Consider the following 24,650-nt stretch of genomic DNA (forward strand, 5'->3'; position numbering starts at 1 on the left):
GCATGGAGAAATGCCAAAAGTCAAGAGGAAGCTGCACCAAAGCAACTGTGATCACCACATCAGCAGGCGCCTTCTGGTTAGTAAAGCTACTGGGACTAAAACACACACACGAACTCGTCCTTCTTTTATTTTAACCAGAGTAAAATATTTTTATAATAATTGTATTATATGAGTAAATAAAATAATTCATAATGCTGTAACCCATTATCACATTCAATCCTCCCAACAACCCTAGAAGATACGCAGACAAGTATTATTACTTTCCCTATTTTTATAAATGAGGAAATAAACCCCAGGAGGTGACTTCCCCACAGTCATGTAAGTTGCAAACAATAGTATCATGATTCAAATCCAAAACTTCTCCTTTTGTCTTCATTATTGTTTTAATTTTGAAGGTAATGCAAATGCATGTATGATCTTTTAAATCCAGAGATGTATATGGGATAGGAAAAGGGACTCTCCTTCCCCATCCTACACTCCCTCCACCCAAGCGATACCCACTGTTGACTGGAGTATGTTTTTCTAATCCTATTTTCTATGCCTACATAATATAGAGAAAAGCAGGATTACATTACACACAATATTCCAGTCATTGCTCTTTTTCACCAACAAGCTATCATTCACATCTTTTTCATACTACATATAAATTTATATCCTTTATTTTAGTGGTGTATATTATGTGGTTGTGTCATAAATTATGTACCTGTTCTCTGTTGAACATATAGATTTTTTTTTCTGAGTTTTTCCTTAGCAAAATGCTGCAGTGAGTACCCTTGTACACAGAAGTTTGTACATTTATTCTAGAAAAATCTACAATATAGTTTCTTAGATTAAGAGATTCCTGGGTTATTAAAACAACTACTCTATTAATTTAGATATATACTTCCAAATTGCCTGGCCAAAAAGTTGTGGCAATTTAACTTCTATGAACAGTATACAAACATGACAATTTTCCAACACCTACACCAACTCTGGGTAATTTCATCCTTTTTTACAAGTTGATGGATTGTTTTAATTTATATTTCTCTGGTTATTAATAGGGTTGGCCACCTGTTCATGTGTTAGTATTGATGATATTTGTATTGAATTGTTTGATTTTTCTTGATTTGGAAAACCTTTTTACATGTCATAGATATTAAATATTTGTCGTTAAACTCTCCTTCCAGTATTTTGTATGTGTTTTGTCAAGTAGAATAAATTCTTGTCCTCTGATTTCAGATTCCTTTCTCTTTCCATTAGAAATCCCTAAATGTAAAACTGGATATTGATAGCTAAAAACCAGGATGTTTACTAGAGAAAAACAATACAAAGGCAATAATTAAATATATTTATACAAAATACCTACTAGTCCAAACTTAAAAAGAGAAAGTAAAAGTCAAATGCTTCCATGACTTCAGACTAAGAAAAAGAACTTTTGAGGTTGAATGTTCCTGAAACTTTTCTTTTCATACAACTACAGACATGATTCCAAAAGTTGATGTCACTAAAAATGTAAGATATGAAAGATATTTGAAGACTCAGAGAAGGTGGATTTTCATTTTAACGAGTCACATATATATTCTAGATATCCTCTTATTTGTAACTAAGAGAGTCAAATCAAATGAAAGAATCTAAAAATGTCCCTTTGACTGTGGTAAGTAGAAGTAGTGGAGGTGTATTGGCCAAACCTTGAGTGTTTGTGAATTAACTCTTAAGGCTATGGGCTGACACAGGCCATTGAAGCCCCAGCTTTTTATCTTTAATTTTAAAATCCCTGAACAATTTATACTAATTTTTCTTGTCCATTATTTCCAAATAATCTTGTTTAAATGCTATTACAGTGCTTGTTCATGTTACTGTTGTCTAACAGAAGGGTATCCGGGGCCTTAAAACTGAGAGACTTAGGATTAATGACTCCAATACCTATGCTTGGACTTCTCCAAAAGTGGGTTCCAACTTCTTGTCCTCAAGTCTGTATAGAAACTAGCAAACTTCCAGAGTTCACAAAAGGCTCAAAGAGAACAGATGTTTTATAGAAAATTCTTAGAGCAAGTTTCACGCATAATGTTGCTGATGTGTGTCTGCCTTTTCAATAAACATCACTATGCTTTATCACAAGATTTAATAAAGCAGCTTAGTTAAAAATGCCATCTGGGTCTCTGGACACATTAAACAAAGCTTAAAATAACCACTCCAGCAACTGGGAGGACCCAGCTGTTCTCACAACCTCTCCCACTCCTTCTACTTCCCCATAAAAAGAGTGAATGAAGACCACAGACTAAAAGCATCCAGAATGAACTGACACAAACAGGGAGATAGGTGGAGCCAAGGGCTCTAGTAAGTTTACTGTTGTTCACATAATAGATTTGCTAATTCCACAACTTGGGGATGGGGATTCAGAAAGGGAAGCAGAAAGAGGGAAGAGAGAATCATGGAAGGGCTCATTCAAGTTTTCTAATGTATCACAAACCTGTCCTCCCTAATGTCTGGACTATAGTAGCCCATTCCACTCACCTATTCTGTAGTGAAGTTCAGTAGAAAATACAAAGCAATCACCACCCAGTTCTTTCTCCCTTCTAGAGATGAGATGTTAGCCACCCAATCCCAGACTCTCAGATCCATTCCAGGAAAGAAGCCCTAGGTATTGAAGCATAGGTTTCCCTCCCTGCTTTCTTCTACCCTTCCTCCTTCTCTCCCTCCCCGAGCCACCACCACATCCCACTTTGCTCCACTTCCAAATCTTTGTTGCTTGGTTTGGGGGCCACGCCAAGATTTGTTCCCCGGATAGTTCTAGTAAACGCCAAACCAAGTATATTCTCATTCTTTAGAGCAACCAGCTTTTCATGGCCAACTGGAATCAAATACAACCTGCACAAACATCTATCCGGAGGACAATCCAAGGCTCCGACTGAGCCAGCCTTCTGCATACCACTGTATTTCAACTTCCTATTCACAAGACACTGAGACATTCTTGAATTCTGTAAGGTGCACTGCATGTTAATACATTGCTGCTCATCATGTGGCCAATATAGGGCATGACTAGTCAACAAATTTTCTCTTGGCTAAAACTTGTAACAAAACTGTAAGTTGTTTACCAAGGGGCCCACTACAGGTTATATTCAATACATACAGTCAAATCATAATTATCTGAGGTATATTCAGTTGACCATACGCCTTTATATTTCAGTAAAAGTTCTTTACATTTCCCAGTGCTATCGATGTTACAAAATGCTTTCATGTGCAGTGCTTCATCTGATTCCCAGGATAATTAAATGATGCTGTCATACCTGATTTTTAGATGAGGAAGTAAGTGGTTTCTGGATATTTCAAGAGGCTAACGCATCTGCCCTCCAACTTGTATGTGTAAACCAAAAACAAAATTCCAAGGCCCTTCAACTATCTGAATGGACTTTGACTCTTTTGTTCAATATATGGCAGAGCTAGGAAAAGAAGGTGAGTCTTCCAGCTGCTGATACAGGGTTTTTTCTGCCATACTGCATTACCTCCAAGGCTAAAATCAAAAGACGGTGTGGTTATCACAAGAAAAAAATCTGGTTTGGATTTCCCAAATGTGTATGTAGTGTTTGGTGATTTATGTTAATTTAACCTATTGTTCTTTTGGGTTGTAACAGTCAGACTCCATTTTTGAAAACAAAACAGAATCGATTTTAAATGCTAAATTATTGATCATTGCTGTCTCGTATGGTAGCTACTAACCACTTATGGTTATTTGCATTTCTATTTTAATTAATTAAGTAAAATGCAAAATTCAGTTCTTCAGTTGCTCTAGCCACATTTCAAGTGTTCAGTAGTCACATATGGCTAATGGTCGGGACAACGCAGATTATAGAACAGTTTCATCATCAGAGAAACATCTATTGAACAGTGGTATTACATAATGTCATCTCCAGAGAAAGAAGACTTGTAGAAAAGGTCAGAAACAACTGGGCACAGCGGCTCACAGCTGTAATCCCAGCATTTTGGGAGGCCGAGGCAGGCAGATCCCTTGAGGTCAGGAGTTCAAGACCAGCCTGGCCAATATGGTGAAACCCCATCTCTAGGAAAAATACAAAAAATTAGCTGGGTGTGATGGTGCACGCCTGTAACCCCAGCTACTCAGGAGGCTGAGGTGAGAGAATTGCTGGAACCCGGGAGGTGGAGGTTGCAGTGAGCCAAGATCGTGCCACTGCACTCCAGCCTGGGTGACAGAGCAAGACTCCATCTCAAAAAAAAAAAGAAAGAAAAGAAAATGTCAGAAACATCTTGAGGCAGGCACAGTGCTGTCATCTGTCCAATATTGAAGGTGATTTAAGAATAAGAAAGAAGAAGAGAACAAAGAAGAGGAAAAGAAGTTACCTTAGGTGTACCCACCCAGAAAAGGACAAAGGCATTCCTGTGGTCATTGTGTTGTATTTTAGCTCTTAAACTTTTTAAGAGATTAGAATAATTTGATACATAGAAGATCTAAACTGCTGAAGAGGCTCTGAAGCAGATAAAAATAGAAAGAAAATAAAAAACTAATTAGTTACCAATTAAGCTTAACCACAATTCATTTAAACTATACTATTTACTCTTTACATGATTGGTTTTTCCCTTGCTCTATAGTATGACATAGTTTATATTTTTAAAGGGGAATTAAAATATTTCTGGAAATTTTTAAATGTAAGTTCACATAGACACATAAAAACTGCAGAAACAGATAAAAACTATCTTCTCATTTATTCCCTAATCCATTCAAATTAAATATAAAAATCCAAGCATCCACAGTGATATTTAAAAAAGCAAAAGTGAGACAAAACAAAATTCATTTGTCACCTGTGGAGGTGGTTAACTCACTAAATCTTCACTCCAAACACCAGTAATTTTGAAAAGACAGAAAAAAACATATGCTCTGCCTTTCCAGAAGGAACTATGTTTCAGGGTAGCCAAATAACCCAGTTGTGAAGAAAATGGTCTGCTTATAGAAAAATGCCAGCTAAAACATGTAGATAGAATTAGAGAATTAGAAATTCACCATTTTTAAACCCCTAATGAAATAATCATCTCAAGCAAGGATGATTAATAAATGCTAAAACAATCAAGTAGATATTGATACAGAATATAACTGAATATACACAGTACAAAGTTCACGTCACAGACAACTGACTTGACCCAAGGGGGAATATAATGGAGGAGATAGGCAGTGATCACCCTAACCTTGTGATCATCTCAGCATCACTAATGATGGGATATAAATACACATTATTGCCTATGAAATATTCTTTAAAAAAAGAAGTTGAACCTGCATCTAACTAAACCTTGCAATGGGTTGAACGTGTATGTCTTCCCAAAATTAATATGTTGAAATCCTAACCCCAAAGGTACTGGTATTAGAAGGTGGGGCCTTTAGGGGGTCATTGGGTCATAAGGACAGAACCCTCATGATTGGAATTAGTGCCCTTATAAAAGAGGCCCCAGAGAGCTAGTCTCTCCCACTATGTGAGGGCCCAGCAAGAAGGTCACTCTATGAACCAGAAAGTTGGTCCTATCCAGATACCAAAACTGTGGATGCCTTGATCTTGAACTTGCTAGTCTCTAGAACTGTGAGAAATAAACTTCTGTTGTTTGTAAGTCATCCAGTTTTTGGTATTTTGTCATATCAGGACTAAAAGCCTTTAGAACTAACTTCCAGTTAACCAGAAAAACAGAAAACAGAGTGAAAAGTTAAATGACACCATAAAAAGCAACCAGAAAATTCCAGAAGGGGAAATATTCTACAGGACAACTGACTAGTTTTTCAACAAGTCAATTTCATTAAATAAATACATAAACAAAGAGTGAGGGTACTTTCTAGGTTAAAAAAGTATTGAGCTAAATAATCAAATGCAATGTGTGTCCCTTGATTAGAAGAAACTAATTTGAACAAACCAGCCACAAAAGATATTTCGGGGAGACCAAGCTAGAAGGATCACTTGAGGCCAGAAGTTTGAGACCAGCCTGGGCAACGTAGTGAGACCTCCATCTCTACAAAAACAATAAATTAGCCGGGCGTGGTGGTGTGCACCTATAGTCCTAGCTACTCAGGAGGCTGAGGCAGGCAGATCGCTTGAGCCCAGGAGTCTGAGGCTGCAATGAGCTATGATTGTGTCACTGCACTTCAGGCAGTGTGAAAGAGCAAGACTTTGTCTCAAAAACTAAAAGGACATTTCATAATAACTGAGGCGATCTGAATGTGGACTGGGTAACAAATGATATAAAAAAACGATTTTTTATTTTGTTTGAAAAGATGATATTATAACTATACAGGAAAATGTTCTTATTTTTTAGAAATCTGTACTAAGGAATTTAGGGGCAAAATGTCATTTTCTTCAATATATTTTCAAAGACAAGCAAAAAAATAATCATGACACAAATATAGCAAAATGTTTACAATCTATGTTCTATGTTTGTCTATGAGTGCCATTAATCTCATCTCTCTGCTTTTCTGAAAGTTTGAAAATTTCAGTTTTATAAATTTTTTTACATTCCATAATTTTATAATAAATTTTTTAAAGTTTGAAGCAAATCAACAACTATAGCTTCAAAAATATCCTAAGCCACAATAAACACTGAACAGGGTATATTCCTGCCACTTTCTAAAAAAGTTGGCCCAGGAAGGAGTATGAGAGCTGCCATAACTCTCCCAAGGCTCATTATTCTCCATCACTCCTTGGGAAATCCCAAAACAAATTTTTTAAAAAATTGTTTAAATTTATGTTTTTTGATTCTACAATTTTATAATAAAATAATTTAATAATGTTTTAATTGTATATTTTAATTTATAAAAATTTTTATACATGTTTATGTTTGAAATGTCTATTTCAAACTTTATGAGATATTAAAATATAAGTAATATAGTTCGTCATTTTAGAAATTCCATGTTTTTCTTCTCTCCCAGCAATTACATAATCAAAGAGTAACTATAGTTTTTCATAGAACATCGTTTTGTAGGCTAGGCATGGTGGTTCATGACACTTTAGGAGGACAAGGCAGGCAGATCTCTTGAGATCAGGAGTTTGAGACTAGACTGGGCAACACAGAGAAATCCTATCAGTATTAAAAACACAAAAATCAGCTGTGCATGGCAGCGTGCACCTATAGCCCCAGCTACTCAGGAGGCTGAGTTGGGAAGATCACCTGAACCTGGGGAGGTCAAGGCTACAGTGAACCAAGACTGTGCCATTGCACTCCAGCCTGGGCAACAAAATGAGACCCTGTCTCAAAAAAAATAATGAAATTTAATTAAAAAAAAGAAAATTGCTTTGTAAAATTAACTTTTTCAATCAAAACCAAGATTTTTCAGATACAAAGAATGCAGCCCACTGGTCAGATTTGTCAGTTCCAAGAGAATAAATTCTAGTTTTCTATTTTTCTAGCCTGTTTATGACTATCCAATAGGATATCAAAAAAGACTAAAGCATTTGGAATACAAGTTCAGTACTCCTGAGTCTAACTCAACGTGCCAAATCAGGAGATAAGCACATTCTTATCAATTTTCAATCATTCAAGACCAATTTTGCTTATAATTATCCAGTTATTTTAGACCATCTTTCTCCTGAAGCCAGCCTTATGGCTATTCATTTCACTTTAGCATAAGACCCCAAGTAGGAGAACAAAATGAGGAAATGATTGGTTAAAATTGGCTGTTTGAAATTCTGAAACATGTCCACCATTCCCTTCACACATGCCCACCCCTCTTAGAAGTAGTACTTTCAGATTATTTAAGACTCGATGCTTCTATGTGGATTTTAATTTGTCATCTGTCCTCTATAACAGCTAGTAGGTTAAATTTGACTCTATTTTAAGCATAATTGACCTATGCTAATTATCTGCTAAAATAAATTTCACTCTTAGAGTTAATAAAGTGTGTTTGTCATAGAAGACCCATTGAAGTAAGAAACTGAGGAGTCCTTATGGTAAAGTGGGCCAAGAAATAAGACATAAATTTTCCCATGCAAATCAACAACTGTAGCTTCAAAAATATCCTGACACACAAGTATTGGACAGGCCATGTTTCTCTCACTCCCTAAAAAAATTGGCCGGGGAAGGAGTATGAGAGCTCCCATAGCTCTCCCAAGGCTCATTATTCTCCATCACTCCATGGGAACAGCCTTGTCAGAAAAGAGTGAAAGACCATTTGTCAACCTCTCTTCAACTCCCTGATTCTAGCCAACCTTCATCAATCCCAAGTGAGCAGCCAGAGAGAAATGCAAACCCCGTATCTCCAGCATCATTGTCTGCTGGAGTCAAAAACCACAATTCCACCACCCACCCCAACACTACTGGCCCTGTTTCTCCCAATTGTTTTTTATTATGTTTTTAAAAAAATCATCTTTCCCCATCCCTGAGACACTGAGGAGGGGAAATTATAGTAGATAAATATGAAGCATGGAGATCCTTTAAAAATGTTTTTAATAATAAACGAGAAAATGAAAAGGAGAGGGTTGGAAGGAGAAAATTCAAATGCCAGGAAATGGTTCAGTTTTGCTTTTAAATATGTTAACACTCATTTATACATCTGCAAGAGACTTTCCATTAAAGAAAAATTCTATGAGTGTGGCTCTGGTTGCATGAATAAGGATGAAATTACTTTTTTAGACAATGTTTTCCACAGATAATTCAGAGGCCCCTGAAATTAGGTATCCCTCTTGTAGATGTCCTTGAGATGCTGCCGGACTTGGGAAAGAGGAAACTGGGATATGGGGCTATACCAAAAGGTGCTTATAGTTATAGGACAGTGAGGAAAGGGGCAGTGGGAGAAAAATCCGAAGTCTGAGAATCTGGATTGCAAAAGAAGACTACCGAGGTCGTGGGAGAAAGGAGAGGAAACAAGGATGAAAACCCAAAGAGGAAGAGGCATGAAATGTTGTCAAATGCCAAAAGGCATTTGGAGAGAAGTTGGGAATTGCATTAAGAAAACCACTGCAAATCTCATTTCAGACCATTTAGAGATATGCCTCCTGGGAACTGCGAGCTCAGGCTGTTTAACATCAGACAAATTGATCCACTCCATCCCTACCCTAATTAAATAAATTATTCAATAATTCCACCGGGTTAAAGAACCAAAATATTAAAAACCTTCAGGGCCCACTCTTGCCAAATATGTCAGGGATCGCGTGCGTGTGTGTGTGTGTGTGTGTGTGTTCTGTGACACCACTACTGTTAAATAAGCAGAGCTAAGACGTAGGGGATTGGGAGATTATTGCAAAAAGGGCATGGGCCGGGGGACTTTGTTGGGAGCCTACGAAAGAAGATTGTGTGGGGACGGTGGGCAGCGAACGTGTTGGGAACAATATGAAAAACCAGGAATTGCCTTGGAAACGACAGGGCCGGGCAAGACAATGTCCGAAAGAAAAATGAGCAGGTGCGGGATGTGGCCAGAGTCGGAGAAGAGTCCGGGCGCCCGGAATGGCTCCAGGAACGACGGAGACCCCTCAATGTTTTTGGGGGCGGTGGGTACTAATAGAACCCGGCGTCCGGGATGCGCCAGGGAGGCTGCGGGTGCGGCGGGGGTGGGGCGCTGGAGGGTGAAGAAGCCGGAGTGAGGTAGCGGAGCCGGGCGGGGGCCTCCCAACTGGGCCCGGAGGCAGTCGGGGGACATGGGCTAGGAGAGCGCATGGCGGCGGCGAGGCGGGAAGCGAGGGGCATCCGGTCACTCACCCCATTGGCCGCGGCCATCTGCACCACGATCTCGATGGCCGTCCTGCTAAAGTACCTGCCGTCGCTGCCCACCACCATGGTGCAGCCCTGGCGGTCGCGCAGGTCGATGGACGACAGCACGCTCTGGATGAAGTTGGGCAGGTAGTTGCGCTGGCCCTCGAAGAGGCCGGTGGGTCGCCGCAGACCCCCGCCACCGGTCGGCCGCTGGTCCTCGTAGGGCGCGGTGGGCACCGTCAGCACCGGGATGGGGCTCCCCTCCATGGCGCCTCCTGACCGGTCTTGCTGCGGCTCCCTGAGCCGGAGGGAATCTGCAGCCTGCCCGGGGGCCCCCACCAGCCTGGCTGCGTGCCGGGACTCCGCCTCGTGCCCGGGCCCCCTCCCCAGCAGGTCGGCGCCCTGCGCCCTGCACCCGCCCGCCGGGGGACCGCCCGCCCCTCCTCTCCGCGAGGCCGCTCACTGACTCCCTCGGCAGAGTTTGCTTCTGGCTTCCTATAAAATTTTCTCCCGCCCACCTTCTCTGCTGCCAGACCGCCAGAGGTGCCCTCAGTTTCTTCCCAAGTTGGACTCACTTTCGGGGTGTCCCAAAAGCCCGATTCCAGGGCCTGCTAGCCCGACCCCGGTGACGCCTCCACCCGCGCCTGGCCCCAGCCTTCCCCCGCGATCGCCGCCCTCCGGGGCACACCCTCCGCCAGAAAACAGCCGGCGGGAAGGCGAGACTTTGGGCAGAGTCAGGGTTCCTCTCGCGCGCCCGGCCCCTCTCCAGGTCTCCCTGGGAGTGCGCAGCCTATACGCACCAGTTTCTCTTCAGAACAAGGACGGGGAAGGAGTTGGGAGGGGGCTGAAACCTTTTGCCATCAGCGAACAGCCCCAGCCAAAAATAACCCTGGAAAGGCGAGCTGAGAATGGTTATCTCCTGCCAGCGCTGAAATCGGAGGCTGGGAGCTGCGTGTGGGGTGTGTGTGTGTGTGTGTGTGTGTACCCTCCCACCACGACCATTTGTTGAAGGGAATCACCACTGTCAGACTTCAATCCAACAGGACCCACTGGAGCCATCCACACTTTCCCCAGCCTCTTCCAAAACAGCACACTTTCCGGTATGGACAATTCTTTTCTTTTTTTTTTTCTCACTTGTTTGTTTGTTGTGGTGGTTGCAACAGCAGCAACACAGACGACACGTATTTCTCTATTCTTCCCGCCCTTCTCACCCTCCCTACCCAGCTCCTGCTTTAGAAACAGGCTTGTCCTACTCTGTATTTGTCCACACTGTCTGGATTTTTAACTGAATTAATCGTTTTCAATAGGAGGAGGCTAAAACCCTTATTAATGTCCTACCAGGAGTGAACGAATAAAACCAAGTTAAAAGAGAACTGGGTACCAGGTACTGTGCTAGGTTCCTTTGCATGTATCCTTTCATTCTGCTGGAGCTAAAGATTTTCTGCCTCCTCTCCATAAAACTCACCAAAACTCCAAAACCAGGAAATTCTCCATAGAAAATAGGAGTGAAGAGAGAAAAGACTAACAGGATAAAACCCAAAGCAGGAAGAAAGTTCTATCTCCCATTTCTCTCAAAGAATTTTTGGATCCACCAAGGCTACCATCCTGAAATATCTTGCTGCTTCTCCTTCCCCAAATATTGTCCACTTCCTGAGAGTAAGGCTGACTCGCCACAGGGTTATAAAGTGTTTGGTCACAGTAAGACAACTGTGAGTAATAACACACATTGTATACTGTTTTGCAATTGATAAAAGGCTTTGCATCTGTTTTTTCTTTGCAGGTTGAAGAAAAGAAGAATGGTATTCATGCAGTTCCCATTTTACAGATGAAAACAGGAGGACTTTTTCTGTGAAGTCAAGAAAGTGGTTACAATGGTACTTTCAGCCTGTCCTAATTATATATCGCCCCTCCCCTTTTTATTAATAACATTGAAATGTGATGGGGAAAACACTAAAGCTGTCAGTTGAAACCAGCTGGGACATTTTAGCCATTCTCTTCAACATAAAGAATGGGTATTTTTGGAGGGGGTGAGAGGAATGGAGAAATGTTGTCAAAGAGTACAATGTTTTAGTTGAGACAGGAGAATATATTTTGTTGAGATCTACAGCACAGCATGGTTACTGTAGTTAACAGTGAAGCATTGTATATTTCCAAATTGCTAAGACAGTAAATTTCAAATGTTGTCACCACAAAAAAGATAGGTTTTGAGGTGAATATATTAATTCTCTGGATTTAATTATTCTACAATGTATACGTATATCATAACATCATATTATACCCCCATAAATACATACAATTTTAATTTGCCAATTAACTTTTTTTTAAAAGAATGGTATGGCAAGTCGGGGGAGGTTGTTTTTGTTTTTGTTTTTCCTCTAGTCTCTACTCAGTCTCCAACATCCCATTCCCCATAAAGTTCCTGTCACCCAGCTGGAGTGTAGTGGCACAATCATGGCTCACTGCACCTTCTCCCTATTGGGCTCAAGCGATCTTCCTGCCTACAGGTACATCCCACCACGCCCAGCTAATTTTTGTAGTTTTTGTAGACATGGGGTTTCACCATGTTGCCTAGGCTGGTCTCAAACTCCTCAGCTCAAGCAATCTACTTGCTTTGGCCTCCCACAGTGCTGGGATTACAGGTGTGAGCCACCAAGCCCAACCCATAAAGTTCATAAATTTTTATCTCCCTGGGAGTGCACAGCCTACACACACCAGTTTCTCTTTAGAACATACTTGAGAGTCTTGGTTTAGCACTCAACAGACAGAACCTGAATACTTCTAGGGATCTGTGCACATCTCTATGGTGTGGAGTTTTTAAGATCTCTTTCTAATGACATTTTATTTTGCAAAGCAGGACAGTTTCATTCCCAGAAGAGCAGGTATGGTAAGTCCTTTGTTCCAGCAACGAAGACAATGATCCAACCCCTAAGCCTCAGAGATGCCCAGAAACCCTCCAGGCCTCCATCTCTCTGCTCCTAGCACCTGCCTCTCTGTTGACATCAACAGCATTCTCTGCTCTCACAGCCCAGCTCCTTCCACAGACCCAGGGACTAGGCATCAGCATCTCAGACTAGATTTTAGAGAATTACCATTCAAGAGGCAATCCTCTTCCCTTGGTTCCAATTTCAAGGTTCTCCAAGACTGGAACAGGGTTAGTTTGAGGCAATATGCCCCACCGCATAGCCAGAAAGAACCTCACAGTGAAAAGGAAAACAATTCTTCCCAAGTAAGGGGGTGCTGATCCCGAGGGAGGAGAGATGGGCAACCAAACAGTAACTGGGCCACCATGTACTTCACACTCACTGATCAAGGCTTTCTAAAACTATTTTTCTTTTCTCTGAATTTATATAGCACTTGTATCACTCATAAAGGAATGTTTTATAGGCTGATAACACCTTTCTATTCGTGCTTATACCTAACATTTAAGTTAGGATAATTTCCTAACCTCAGAGTCCTCACTATAAAATGGGAATTATTATAATCCCTACCTCATACATTGTTGGGAGGATTAAAATACTTAGTAAAGTGCCTAATAGAAAGGCATTCAATAAATGTTAGCTATTCATGGTGTCATCATCATTATATTTACCATTATTACTAATCTCTTGTATTGCAAGAATTACAGTTTATATTTTTGTAGACCATCACTGTAGCTAAAGGGTCTTTGGGCATAGGTGATATTCCATAAAGGTTGGTTAAACTGATCTGTGGTTTTTGACTATGGAAACTCCAAATTCCTTCGAAATGTACAAAAGAGGTTTACCTGCTAAATAAATCTCTTCAAAACTGACCCTAGGTTTAATTGAATTAATTCCAATGAATTTGTCACAATGATGGAGAAAGGAAACTGAGAGGGCCCCACAGCTGTTTGCTGGTAAAATGAGAAGTTTGGATTAGACCAATGTTTCCCAAAGTATTTTCCTCAGAATATTAGTGCCCCTCAAATCCTGCACAAAGCGAGAGTTTCATGACCTAGTAGCTTTTAAAATTCCTGTATACTCTACTCCCACTCTTCACAATGCACACTTTCGTATTAAGAGTTCTGAGAGGTTCTCAGTAGAAGACATCTTTTTTTTTTTTTTTTTGAGACAGAATCTCACTCTGTCACCCAGGCTGGAGTAAGTGGCCACTCCTGGCCTAAACATTTTTTAAACTGGTGCTTCCCAACCTAAACTCACAGGGACCAGTTTTCTTAGTGAAAGAGAATCACGCTGGCTTGTAACCACAGCTGGTGACACTCCCATGCCCCACTCCTTGTATGTCCTCAGTGGACTAGGTCAGGAACAAATAAATTTTCCTGATTCTCAAGGGCTGGTCATTCCTTTGCACTGAGCTCAGAGCTTCTCTGTAGCATTGGGTCACAATGAATGGTAGCCCTGATGGCCTAGGGTAGCCTTTCAGCCTTCTCTGAGTCTCTAGAGACTGAGGATCCTTGGCATGAAGAAGGAGCAATTGATATATCCTTGCTTCCCCTGGGGACTCTCTTGCTCTCAAAAAGGCATCAGCCATCATCTCCATCTAGAGAATATACTAGCTGACTCAGCTTGACCAGCCCGTCCCAAAACGAGAATCTAGGTAAAGTAAGTGTTGAAACACTTCATTCCTTGTCTTGTAGATTCACAAAACACATTATCATATTAAAGACTGTGAAGTTCTGCAGGAAAAAAAAAAAAAAAAAAAAAAACCTATTTGACTTCAATCCAACATTGTCAAGTTTTATTTGACCATGGAGGATTTTTCCAAAACACTTACAAACAGATCAAGGACATTAATCTTTCATGAAACACTTTAGATACCCAGAGTCCTCTCCAGTTACATCATTCTGTGATTTTCTTTTTTATTTATGATGCATTAAAAGATTAATCTCTGTCAGACTTCCATTTAGAAATTCACCAGAATGTGCAAAGGCAGCAGGTAAAATTGCCAAAGGGCATTATAAAAATATTCTTCAGTGATTGAGACTTAAACTGAAATATTTATATAACTATGTATTTCAGTTTGTATATGTATGTATATGTGTGTATATAGATTTGTGTATGTATATCTATATCTATGTATATATGGCATTATATCCATTTTACAGATGCAGAAACTGAGCTTTAGACGGGGAGAGCAATTGGTCCAAAGCCACACAGCACACAGGTAGTCACTGATAAAGGTGAGAAACAAAGAGTTGAAACCTGAGGTGTAAGGACACAGAGACAAGTACACAAATGTTTACAAGTTACACATATGACACGTGCCTTTAACATGAAATTCTTGAACATTCATTTAGAGACCTTACAATGAAGACATCAGAGTGGCAGCAAGTTCTGTTGGAATCAGGGGAGCGTGTTCTTCCATACTCCCCTGGCTGACAGGAAAGCACATCGATTTGGCCCACGGTAGTTATACACTCCCATTGAGTCAGGGGCCACTTCTAGGCACACAGAAGGTACTAAAAATATGCTGTTGACTCATAGCCTCTAAAAGCAGAAGAAATGCCAAAAGTATAAGACAAGAGGCAGAAAATCACACGGAAAAATGTCACAGGGCAGTCCTCTAAAGAAGTGCTAGATCACTTTGAAATCTGTCCAAACACTTTCTGGTGCTGGGGAAAGTCAGTTATATATTTCAAGCAACCCCACATGTCATACGAGTATCTTGTAAATGTTTGTGTACTTGTGTCTGTGAACTTACATCTCAGACTTCAACTTCTTGCTTCCCACCCTTATCAATGACTGCCTGCATGGCCTTGCACGAGCTGCTTTCCCTCTTCAAAGCTCAGTTTCTGCATCTATAAAATGGACATAATGCTACCTAACTCATGGGGCTTGTGATCACATTTAAAGAGCTAATATGTGGAAATTGTTTGCACAGTACCTGGCACATAATAAGCGTTTAATAAGTGTTTGATGTAATTGTTATGATTATTACTACTATTACTAAAATAATAATTACTACAATAATAATGATTCTTATTCTCTATATTAGTATTATCTTTGAAAATGGGCATGGATTATGTCTATGTAACCCTTTTGGCACAATATCTAGCATTATATCACATACAAATTAGAGAATTCATGTTATTAAGGATGAAAAAATATTTTTACTGACCCTTAAATGCTTTGTAAGTAACTGCAAAAGAAGCCATTATCCCAACACATGAAGCAAACAAAAAAAAAATCCAGTTCCTCTGGAGTTTGTTTTTGGAGGTAGGCACAGGATACCTAAATTTTTTTTCTTTTCAGAGAGACCAAGGGGCTCACTATGTTGACCAGGCTGGTCTCGAACTCCTGGCCTCAAGCCATCCTCCCACCTCAGCCTTCTAAAGTGTTGGAATTACCGGCATGAGCCACCACATCCAGCCTACCTAAAATATTGAATGCTGTTAATAAATCTCCTGAGGCCAGCATAAGAAGTTGATGGGCAAAACTAATGCAGGTATGTTTTCCTGGCTTCTTTACGTATTGGGCCCATCTTTGAAAAGCACTTCCTGTTAATGGCTAACTTGCAAAATTTGTGATTTATTAAAAGCAGATTTTAATTGTTTTACCTAAAAATAATAGCCCTCTGGTCTGCCAAAGATGAAGATTTAATTTCTTGGTGTTCTCTACAATACCTAGAAACATCAGTGTAATCGATTATTAAAAACTTTGGAAATATTCTCATCAAAGTTCTTTATTTTATAATACAGCAAAAGAAAAGTTTATTTTCTAAAGGCATCTCCATACTTTTTTAATAGTTGAATTTCATTTCTGAAGCCTCCTAAAAAGGGTATAATTTAGATCTTTATTAAAGAGGAAATATATTTTCCATGTTTAATTTAAATTATATTCCATCAGTCATTTGCAATCTTAGCCTACACAGAATTTTTTTTTTTTTTTGGTAGTTTTTATGTTTGGGCTTTAGGAGGGGATTCCCAATAATCTCTATATAAATATTTTAACATTCCAATGTAAATTAGTTTTTTAAAGCTATTTTATCCATAAAAATAATGAATTTGCATGGCTGAGAGTGAAATAATGTGTTATCAGGACCCCTCAGTTTTGGGAGTTGTGAGTAGATCCTATCTTTATGTTCCTCCAGCCCAGCCCAAGCCTGGCTCGGGTCCTCCTCCCCTATTTATCAGGAACCACCATCCCCAGGGATTCTATGTGGCCTGCCTGACCAGTGTTCTCCATCAGATTTTACCAATCTTTTCTTCATTCCCTCAGAGCACAGCTGAGCTAGAGTACACTAATTTGAAAAATTAACTCAAGCAAATAGAGGAACAATATTCCCAACACATTGAATTTTAACATAGGGTTTCCTGGACACACTGTTTCAACCCGAGTTGTGCCAATGGTAGGAGCTCCATCTGCTAAAATATGGCTATCAGCTTCAGAGGGAAATTCATGAACCTCTTCATAGTTTGTTTTTATGTTTCACTTTGCACTGTTTCTAAAATTTCCTCTGAAGCCAAAACATAAGTTATTTCCCAGCACATTGGTCACTTTTCATTTATCATTGGATTGATTTTTCTGACTTACAGTAGGAGCTGATATTGACCAGGAGGTTCTTATCCAACAGACAGCAGCAAAACTCTGTGTATCCGCCTTCCTCTCAACAAATGTGACTTCCTCAATGGCATCATTCATGAGAGTAACACAGAGCTCAGCAATAACATTTCTTCACTAACCCTACCAGGTATCCAACATAGGATGTTACTTCCTTTCACTGTTTTCCGACTCCTGGCAGATATTAATCATTGGGATTTGGGAACAAGGAAATAGAATTTCTGCGAATGCTTGGGAATTCCCAAATTCATATGATTTTCATAACACTTCAAGTTTTTGAAAAATAATATGTGACTATAATAACAAGCCAATAACTGTTTTTTCTGTAACAGGATTATATGAAAAGTTTTAGTAGTCTTCTGTTCTAAAAAGATATAACAAATGATGATTATTATTATGAGCCAATATATTATGACAAGATTATAAAATCCAACAACATTAAGATAATAGAGAAAACATTAAAAAGAAATGAATATTATCACCAAATAAATACTAAAGAAAAGTCCTTTAAAGATTGAAAGGTAACATCACAAATACTTAATGCTTTAATCATTGTTTACATGACATTGTAATACTAATAAGGCATCAATTATGCCCTCCAATACTATTTAAATAAGATAATATTCTGATCTCCTGGCAAGACGAACAGCACCAGAATGAAGCAACTGTCAAAATTGCCGATTTAAGGGCATATTTTGTTTCTAAAACTTGGCATTTCTTAGAACACCTCTCATAGGATTTGTAAAACATATACTATGCCTATGAACACATGAAAGTTTATTTGCAGAAATGGTTCACTGGTAGCAGTGGACAAGGCCATGAACACACACTTATAACACAGCAACAGATACAAGAAAGTCTGACTGAGGCTCCTTTACTGCTGCTGTCCAGTTCAGCTTAACTTTCATCTCCACATGTCAGGGCTTCCTCATCTTGAAGTTAGTGCATTTCTTCAAGCCAGTAAGCTCTCTATACTGACTATTAAGCTGTAATTCTCACAGGAAAATTAGAATGTTTCTCGCCATTTTCCTAATTTCTCAACTGATTTTTCTCAGAATTCAGAATTCGGGAATCCATAAATATTGAAATGCCAGGAGAGAATTTCCAAATGGAAATGCTATTCCTTTAGTCCGTTTTCAGAAGAAATCGTAGCATAGTGTTATCCTTCTCTTCTCCAATTTTTTGTTCTGCAAACTTATGGTTATCACCTCTCTAAGTGCATAGCTCACAATTTTCCCTCCTCTGCAAATGGTCCCAATACAGTGAAGTGGTACCTCAGTAGCTGTGTCTTTACTATGTAATCCTGCATTTCTGACCATATACAGGGAGGGTGACCTAGGGAAGGATGCCTGACTCAATGCAATTTCTCTTGCTGTCTCTAGAATTTGAACACTGGAACCCAGACATACAGAGGCTGGGAGCCATTGTGGTATGCCCTATTGATGACGGCAGCAGTGGGTGGTGCAGGGGTAGTTAATTGACAGCTACCTGTTGCTAATATCCCAGGAACTGCCTGAACCTCCTCTTTCCCAGCCACAAGATACCTAAGATTCTGCAGCATTCTTCATTAAATCCTACCATGGTTTAAGCTAGCCAGAATTAGGTTCTGTTGCTTTCAATCAACAGAACCTTAACTAATACATTATTTCCTAGTTCCTGTTCCTTTAATTTTCCAGGAAAAGAAGGGAAAATGGCTTACTGGTTTAAAAAAGGGACAAGTGACAACATCCCATTTACGCAAAATTTAGAGGCACTCAAAGGAATCTCTGGAAAGTTCCTGAGACACACATAGGTAGGACCAGCATAAAACTTGAACGGTCTGGAGAGGATGTGGAGAAATAGGAACACTTTTACACTGCTGGTGGGACTGTAAACTAGTTCAACCATTGTGGAAAACAGTGTGGCGATTCCTCAAGGATCTAGAACTAGAAATACCATTTGACCCAGCCATCCCATTACTGGGGATATACCCAAAGGATTATAAGTCATGCTGCTATAAAGACACATGCACACGTATATTTATTGCGGCACTATTCACAATAGCAAAGACTTGGAATCAACCCAAATGTCCATCCGTGACAGACTGGATTAAGAAAATGTGGCACATATACACCATGGAATACTATGCAGCCATAAAAAAGGATGAGTTTGTGTCCTTTGTAGGGACATGGATGCAGCTGGAAACCATCATTCTCAGCAAACTATCGCAAGAACAGAAAACCAAATACTGCATGTTCTCACTCATAGGTGGGAATTGAACAATGAGATCACTTGGACACAGGAAGGGGAGCATCACACACCAGGTCCTATTATGGGGAGGAGAGAGGGGGGAGGGATAGCATTAGGAGACATACCTGATGTAAATGACGAGTTAATGGGTGCAGCACACCAACATGGCACATGTATACATATGTAACAAACTTGCACGTTGTGCACATGTACCCTAGAACTTAAAGTATAATAATAAAAAAAAAAACTTGAACGGTGTATCTAGATCCTGTTTGCCATGGTTGCCTTGCCACAATGAATATCTCTATCAAGATCGTATTTTCTCGGTGGGAGAGAGAGAAAGTGGGCCAGGAAGAAGCACAAGGCAGGACTCACATTTACAGTACTCCTTGTTTTCCAGGAACCATACAACCCACTTTGTCTAGAGCTGTTCATCTGAAGTTTGTTATCCCACCATAATCATCAATAGAACCTCCTTTTTCTCTCAAGAATATCTCACTTTGGATGATAATTTCTATGACTACCCATTAAAAACATTTAATAACTAAAGAAAACTGCTTCTCTATATTTTTTGTATGTTTGAAACATTTTATAACAAAAATATCTTTAAAGTTATCACCTACATGGAATATAGCTGCCAAATGCTCCTACTCTGCTATGCTAACCATGAATCCCTTGGGGCCCCTTCCTCCTATGGCACTTGTGAGGATGAAACGAAATAAGCTCTATGAAGTGCCCAACAGTGACCCGCACTGAATAAAATACAGTCACCATACGGTGGCCTTCCTTTATGTTTACCAAACTCCTCATAAGTTATTCAGTGATGTTTTAATCTTAATATTTTATGTAGATTATACATTCATCTGATTCAAAATTCAAAAGGTACAAAAGGGTATACAGTTAAAAGTTTCCCAACCCACCACCATTTATCTCCCTGGAGGCAACTGTTTCCAGATTTTTGAATATCCTTAAAGAACATCCTAGGTATGGAAAAGAAAGATTACATATTTATATGCATCTGTGTATGCATTTTCCCATGAGAGGCTCACAAAGTCCCCTTGAAGAGATATCATTATTACAAATACCCTTCAATTTACAATGGGGTTATATTCCAGTAAACTTATGAAAATATTGTAAGCTGAAAATGCATTTAATACACTTAACCTACTAAACACCATAGCTTAGCTCGGCCTAACTTAAACACATTCAGAACACTCACATTAACCTACAGTTAGGCAAAATCATCTAACAGAAAGCCCATTTTATAACAAAGTGGGCTTTGAATATCTCATGTAATATACTGAATACTGTACTGAAAGTAGAAAACAGAATGGTCGTATGGGTACTCAAAGTACAGCTTCTGCTGAATGTGTATTGCTTTCAAACTCTCTTAAAGTTGAAAAATCATAAGTCAAAATATTGTAAGTCAGGGATTGTTTGTACTTCCACTTTACATGATGACATTGAGCCTTGAAAAGATTAAGTGACTAGCCCAAGGTCACACTGGCAGTTAAATAGTGAAACTTGTATTCAAATTGTTCAGTCACTACACGTATTGTCTTGAAATTTGAAAAAGAGGAAGAGGAATTAACCTACTAAATTGAAGGCATATTTTAGGCATTGAAGAAGCAGGTGCCTGAATGTCCAGGTGATTGTGAAAAGCTCCCTTGCCCCAAAATATGTCTCCTGGTCATATGAAATTCCACTATTTCAGATTTTTACCTGGGGATTTAGAGTAATCTGCTCTTTTCCTAGAGCTCCCCTAAAATAGAAATAGAAATCTTGGAAGGCTAAATATATGCTACCATTGGGAAACTCATTTTCTCCCCTTAGTAAGGCAAGGTACTGAAGGAAGGGACCCTACAGGCTGTGCAGGGACATCCTGGAGGCATGGGGAGAAGAAACTGAAAGGCAAGATTGGATGAAACAAAGAATACCGATCTCAAGACTCTCCCTTGAACCTGCCCTAACTTTGTTCTAATAGATTCAGCCACTGGCCTGCTGTCAAAAGACCACAGTCAATCTGACTTGTTTTCAATATAATGATGAATATTGATTTGGTCCCTTCATCCAACATTCTCAACTGAGTCTTTTTTTGACCAAGGATATACATTACTAGGAGAGTACAGGCAGTTAATTCTTCCACACGGGACTTTGGAGTTTCTGAGTTAACCAGAATCACCCACCTTAACATCTGCCAGTTTATATCCCAAGTTCTGAGCAGTGCCCCCTCTCTGCTATGCCTCATGTTTTCAATATAGCATAAAATCAGAAATGAAAGATGAAACAGCATAGCCAATATCACAGAAATACAAAGGATCCTAAGAAATACTAACCAACTGGATTATCTAGAAGAAATGGACAAATTCCTAGACACATAAAACCTACCAAGACTGACTCATGAAGAAATTTAAAAATCTAAACAGACAAATAGCAAGCAAGGAGGTTGAATCAGTAAGAAAATGTCTCCTATCAATGAAAAACCCAGAACCAGATGGCTTCCCAGATTAATTCTACCAAACATTTTAAGAAGAACAAATACCAGTCCTTCTCAAACTCTTCCAAAAAGTTGAGGTGGAGGGAACACTTCCAAACTCATCTTACAAGGCCAGCATTACCCTGATTCCAAAGCCAGACAAGAATATTACAAGAAAAGAAAATTACAGACCAGTATCCTTGATCAACATAGATCCAAAAATCCTCAACAAAATCCTAGCAAACCAAATTCAACAGCACATTGAAAGAATCATTCACCATAATCAAATCATGGTTCAACATAAGCAAATCAATACATATAATACACCATGTTAGAAAAATAAAGGATAGAAACTATATGGACATCTCAACAGATATAGAAAAAGCTTTTGACAAAATTCAAAACCCTTTCATGGTGAAAAAAAAAAAAAAAAACCCAACAGATCACGTATTGAGGGACTGTATCCCAACAAAATAAAGCCCATATATGACAAACCCATAGCTAACACCATAATCAATGGTGAAAAGTTGAAACTTTTCCTCTAACATCAGAAACAAGACAAGGATGCCCACAGACCCCCCATCTCAGGGTAATTAGGCGAAAGAAATAAATGAAAGGCATCTTAATAGGAGAAGAAGTGAAATTGTCTCTGCTGACAGCATGATCTTGTTATATATAGAAAACCCTACAAACTTCACTAAAAAAAGGTTAGAACTCAACACAAAGATGGAAACAATAGACACTGGAGACTCCAAAGGCAGGAGGGAAGGATGGTGGGAGCAAGGGTTGAAAAACTATCTATCGAGTACTGTGCTCACTGCTTGGGCGGTGGGATCATTAGAAGCCCAAACCTCAGCACCATGCAATATACCTGTGCAAGAAACCTGTACATCTACCCCCGACTCTAAAATGAAATACACAATATTTAAAAAACAAAAACAAATAAAATTTGAAAACTGTTAGAACTGAACTAATAGGTGAAATCAGTAAGGTTGTAGGATACAAAATCAACATATAGAGCCTTGAACACAGCAGCATCCAGTTGTCTGATGTGAAAGTCTCAGGGGCAAGAAAACCTCCATATGAACTCAGAAACAATGAGCTAAGTTGTGTTTATGTCTGAAAGGATGTTAAGAGCTTCATTCATGTTACATCAGAGCCAATAGAAAGAACCAACAGGAAACCTATACCCAACAAGCAGAAATGACAAGATGAAGGGAAAGCAGAAGTGAGGGCTTACCTTAGAAAGGGTAAGTGATTAGCTCGATGTGCAATACAATGTTTGCTCCTGAGTCAAAAATTTGTATAATAATTTGGATCTTACTTGCACAACCAGAAAAAATCAGCCACTCATTAGGAAAATGTGTTTCTGTATAACTCTTAGGATTCAGCTATCTATGATAACATGAAAAGACAATATTTTCATCCAGAATGAATATTTTCGTTTGTCTTGGCTGTTATTCTAATGTCAACAGCCTCTAAATAAACTGTTCAAGTACACGATATAACCACCTCTTTCTCCATCTTTCCCATTGCTCCCATAGGGTTTCAATTGTGCAATTTCACCATTAGCAATGCTTTTTGCTGAAATCTGGCTTTTCAAAGGGAGAGTATCCAGAAACAGAAGATGCTGATCTGGGAGGCTCTTCCTAATAGAACTGCTGCTTCAGTTTAACTAGAAAAAGCCCACACCCAGTTCCTAATGACAAACATCTGAACCACCAGGTCTTCCCCTGAGCAAGACCATGCTATGCCTCCTGCTCGCTCTGTTCTATAAGCAACCCACAGATTGCTCCCTGTGACGAGGAGCCTGCCAGGGGAGCAACATTCCACCAGACCCTGATTTAGCAAGATATTTCCGTATCATTCCCCCAACCAGCTGGAAGTCCTCCACTGCTCTTGTGTAAAAATCTAACTCATCTCGCTGAGTTTCCTGATTTAAAAGTCTAATTCATTTCACCAAAAGTGTGACAGAAGGAAACCAAGTACATCATCTCTCTCTTGCCAGAACGCTCCAGACTAAAGCTATTGCATGTGCATTCTGGGGGAAAATGGTCCAAATATGTTATGGAGGGGGTGCCAGCCCAGTGTCATCCTCTTACTATTGCCATAGGACCTTGACTGATGGCATCGGAGGAAAAACAAGTTTATCGATTACTTTCAGCCATTAAGCTCACTCCTCCATGAAAAATAAGTCACAAGTCCAATGTCTCTTATTAAAATAAGCATTGCAAAATATAAAGGAGTCACAGTTTTAAAATGTGACGCATGTTCTCTAAGCAGTGAGCCACTTTAGAGATGCGCTGTTTACATTGCATAAAGTCCCCTGGAGCCAGGGTTAGGAAGTGCATCTCTTCTTTGGTGTTCTGGGATGAAGGAGAAAGGAAAAAGGACTGCCAGGAGTGAGTGGGAAGGGGCCCATGAGATAAAGGAAGTAAATCCATTTGCTGATTGCAATAATGGTAATACACGGAGCTATACATACACACATACACACGTGCAAACTTTCACATTTTTTTAAAAAAAGAACTGAAGGCTTTCACACATGTAATCAGCCCTTACGGACTCTCCTGATTGACTGTAAGGCAAATCTTCCCTTCTCCTGTTTCCTGTACCATCCTGGGCTCCCTTTTCGACATTTTTTTTTTTTTTTTTAATGTATAAACGATCAGCTCACATTCTGAAGTTTGTAGTCCCTTCCCGCCTCCCCTCTCTCTACACTGCTCATTTATACTGGCAGCTGTCATGCTGCTGGG

General features: G+C 39.6%; 2 protein-coding genes across 5 annotated transcripts in view; one reads left to right on the forward strand and one right to left on the reverse strand.

The window, feature by feature from the left end:
* PGM5 (phosphoglucomutase 5) overlaps positions 1-10,536 on the reverse strand; it is a 180,786-nt gene extending 170,250 nt beyond the window's left edge. Inside the window, exons 1-2 of one of the 2 annotated variants that reach the window (XM_031654146.1) lie at positions 10,452-10,536; positions 9,658-9,972 (exon numbers count right to left, since the gene is read on the reverse strand). In XM_031654146.1, the coding sequence (XP_031510006.1) occupies positions 9,658-9,918 (261 nt within the window). In that variant the 5' untranslated portion in view covers positions 9,919-9,972; positions 10,452-10,536. The other variant, XM_031654145.1, reaches the window with a different exon arrangement.
* Positions 9,160-22,333, forward strand: LOC103878390. 3 transcript variants are annotated; one of them, XR_004177847.1, is made up of 4 exons: positions 10,633-10,751; positions 11,432-11,525; positions 15,882-16,074; positions 17,165-19,095. XR_004177847.1 is itself a non-coding variant. In XM_031654148.1 (2 exons), the coding sequence occupies exons 1-2, from the start codon at positions 9,213-9,215 to the stop codon at positions 11,501-11,503; spliced, it is 309 nt and encodes a 102-aa protein (XP_031510008.1). In that variant the 5' UTR covers positions 9,160-9,212; the 3' UTR covers positions 11,504-11,847. The 3 variants fall into 3 exon arrangements, 1 of the variants encoding a protein (XP_031510008.1); XR_638573.4 differs by lacking the exon at positions 10,633-10,751 and adding an exon at positions 19,819-22,333 and having other exon boundaries at positions 10,758-11,525; positions 17,165-18,981; XM_031654148.1 differs by lacking the exons at positions 10,633-10,751; positions 15,882-16,074; positions 17,165-19,095 and adding an exon at positions 9,160-9,449 and having other exon boundaries at positions 11,432-11,847.
* The last annotated feature ends 2,317 nt before the right edge of the window (positions 22,334-24,650 follow it).

This window comes from Papio anubis, chromosome 13 (genome assembly GCF_008728515.1).
Source record: "Papio anubis isolate 15944 chromosome 13, Panubis1.0, whole genome shotgun sequence".
Taxonomy (NCBI): domain Eukaryota; kingdom Metazoa; phylum Chordata; class Mammalia; order Primates; family Cercopithecidae; genus Papio; species Papio anubis.

What these genes read in the sequence shown, in the direction of transcription:
- LOC103878390 (XM_031654148.1), top strand. Translation starts at nt 9,213, where the DNA reads ATGGGCCGGGGGACTTTGTTGGGAGCCTACGAAAGAAGATTGTGTGGG. An exon ending in CCTCAATGTTTTTGGGGGCG is followed by an intron (nt 9,450 to 11,431) that starts GTGGGTACTAAT and finishes TTTTCTTTGCAG; the next exon opens with GTTGAAGAAAAGAAGAATGG.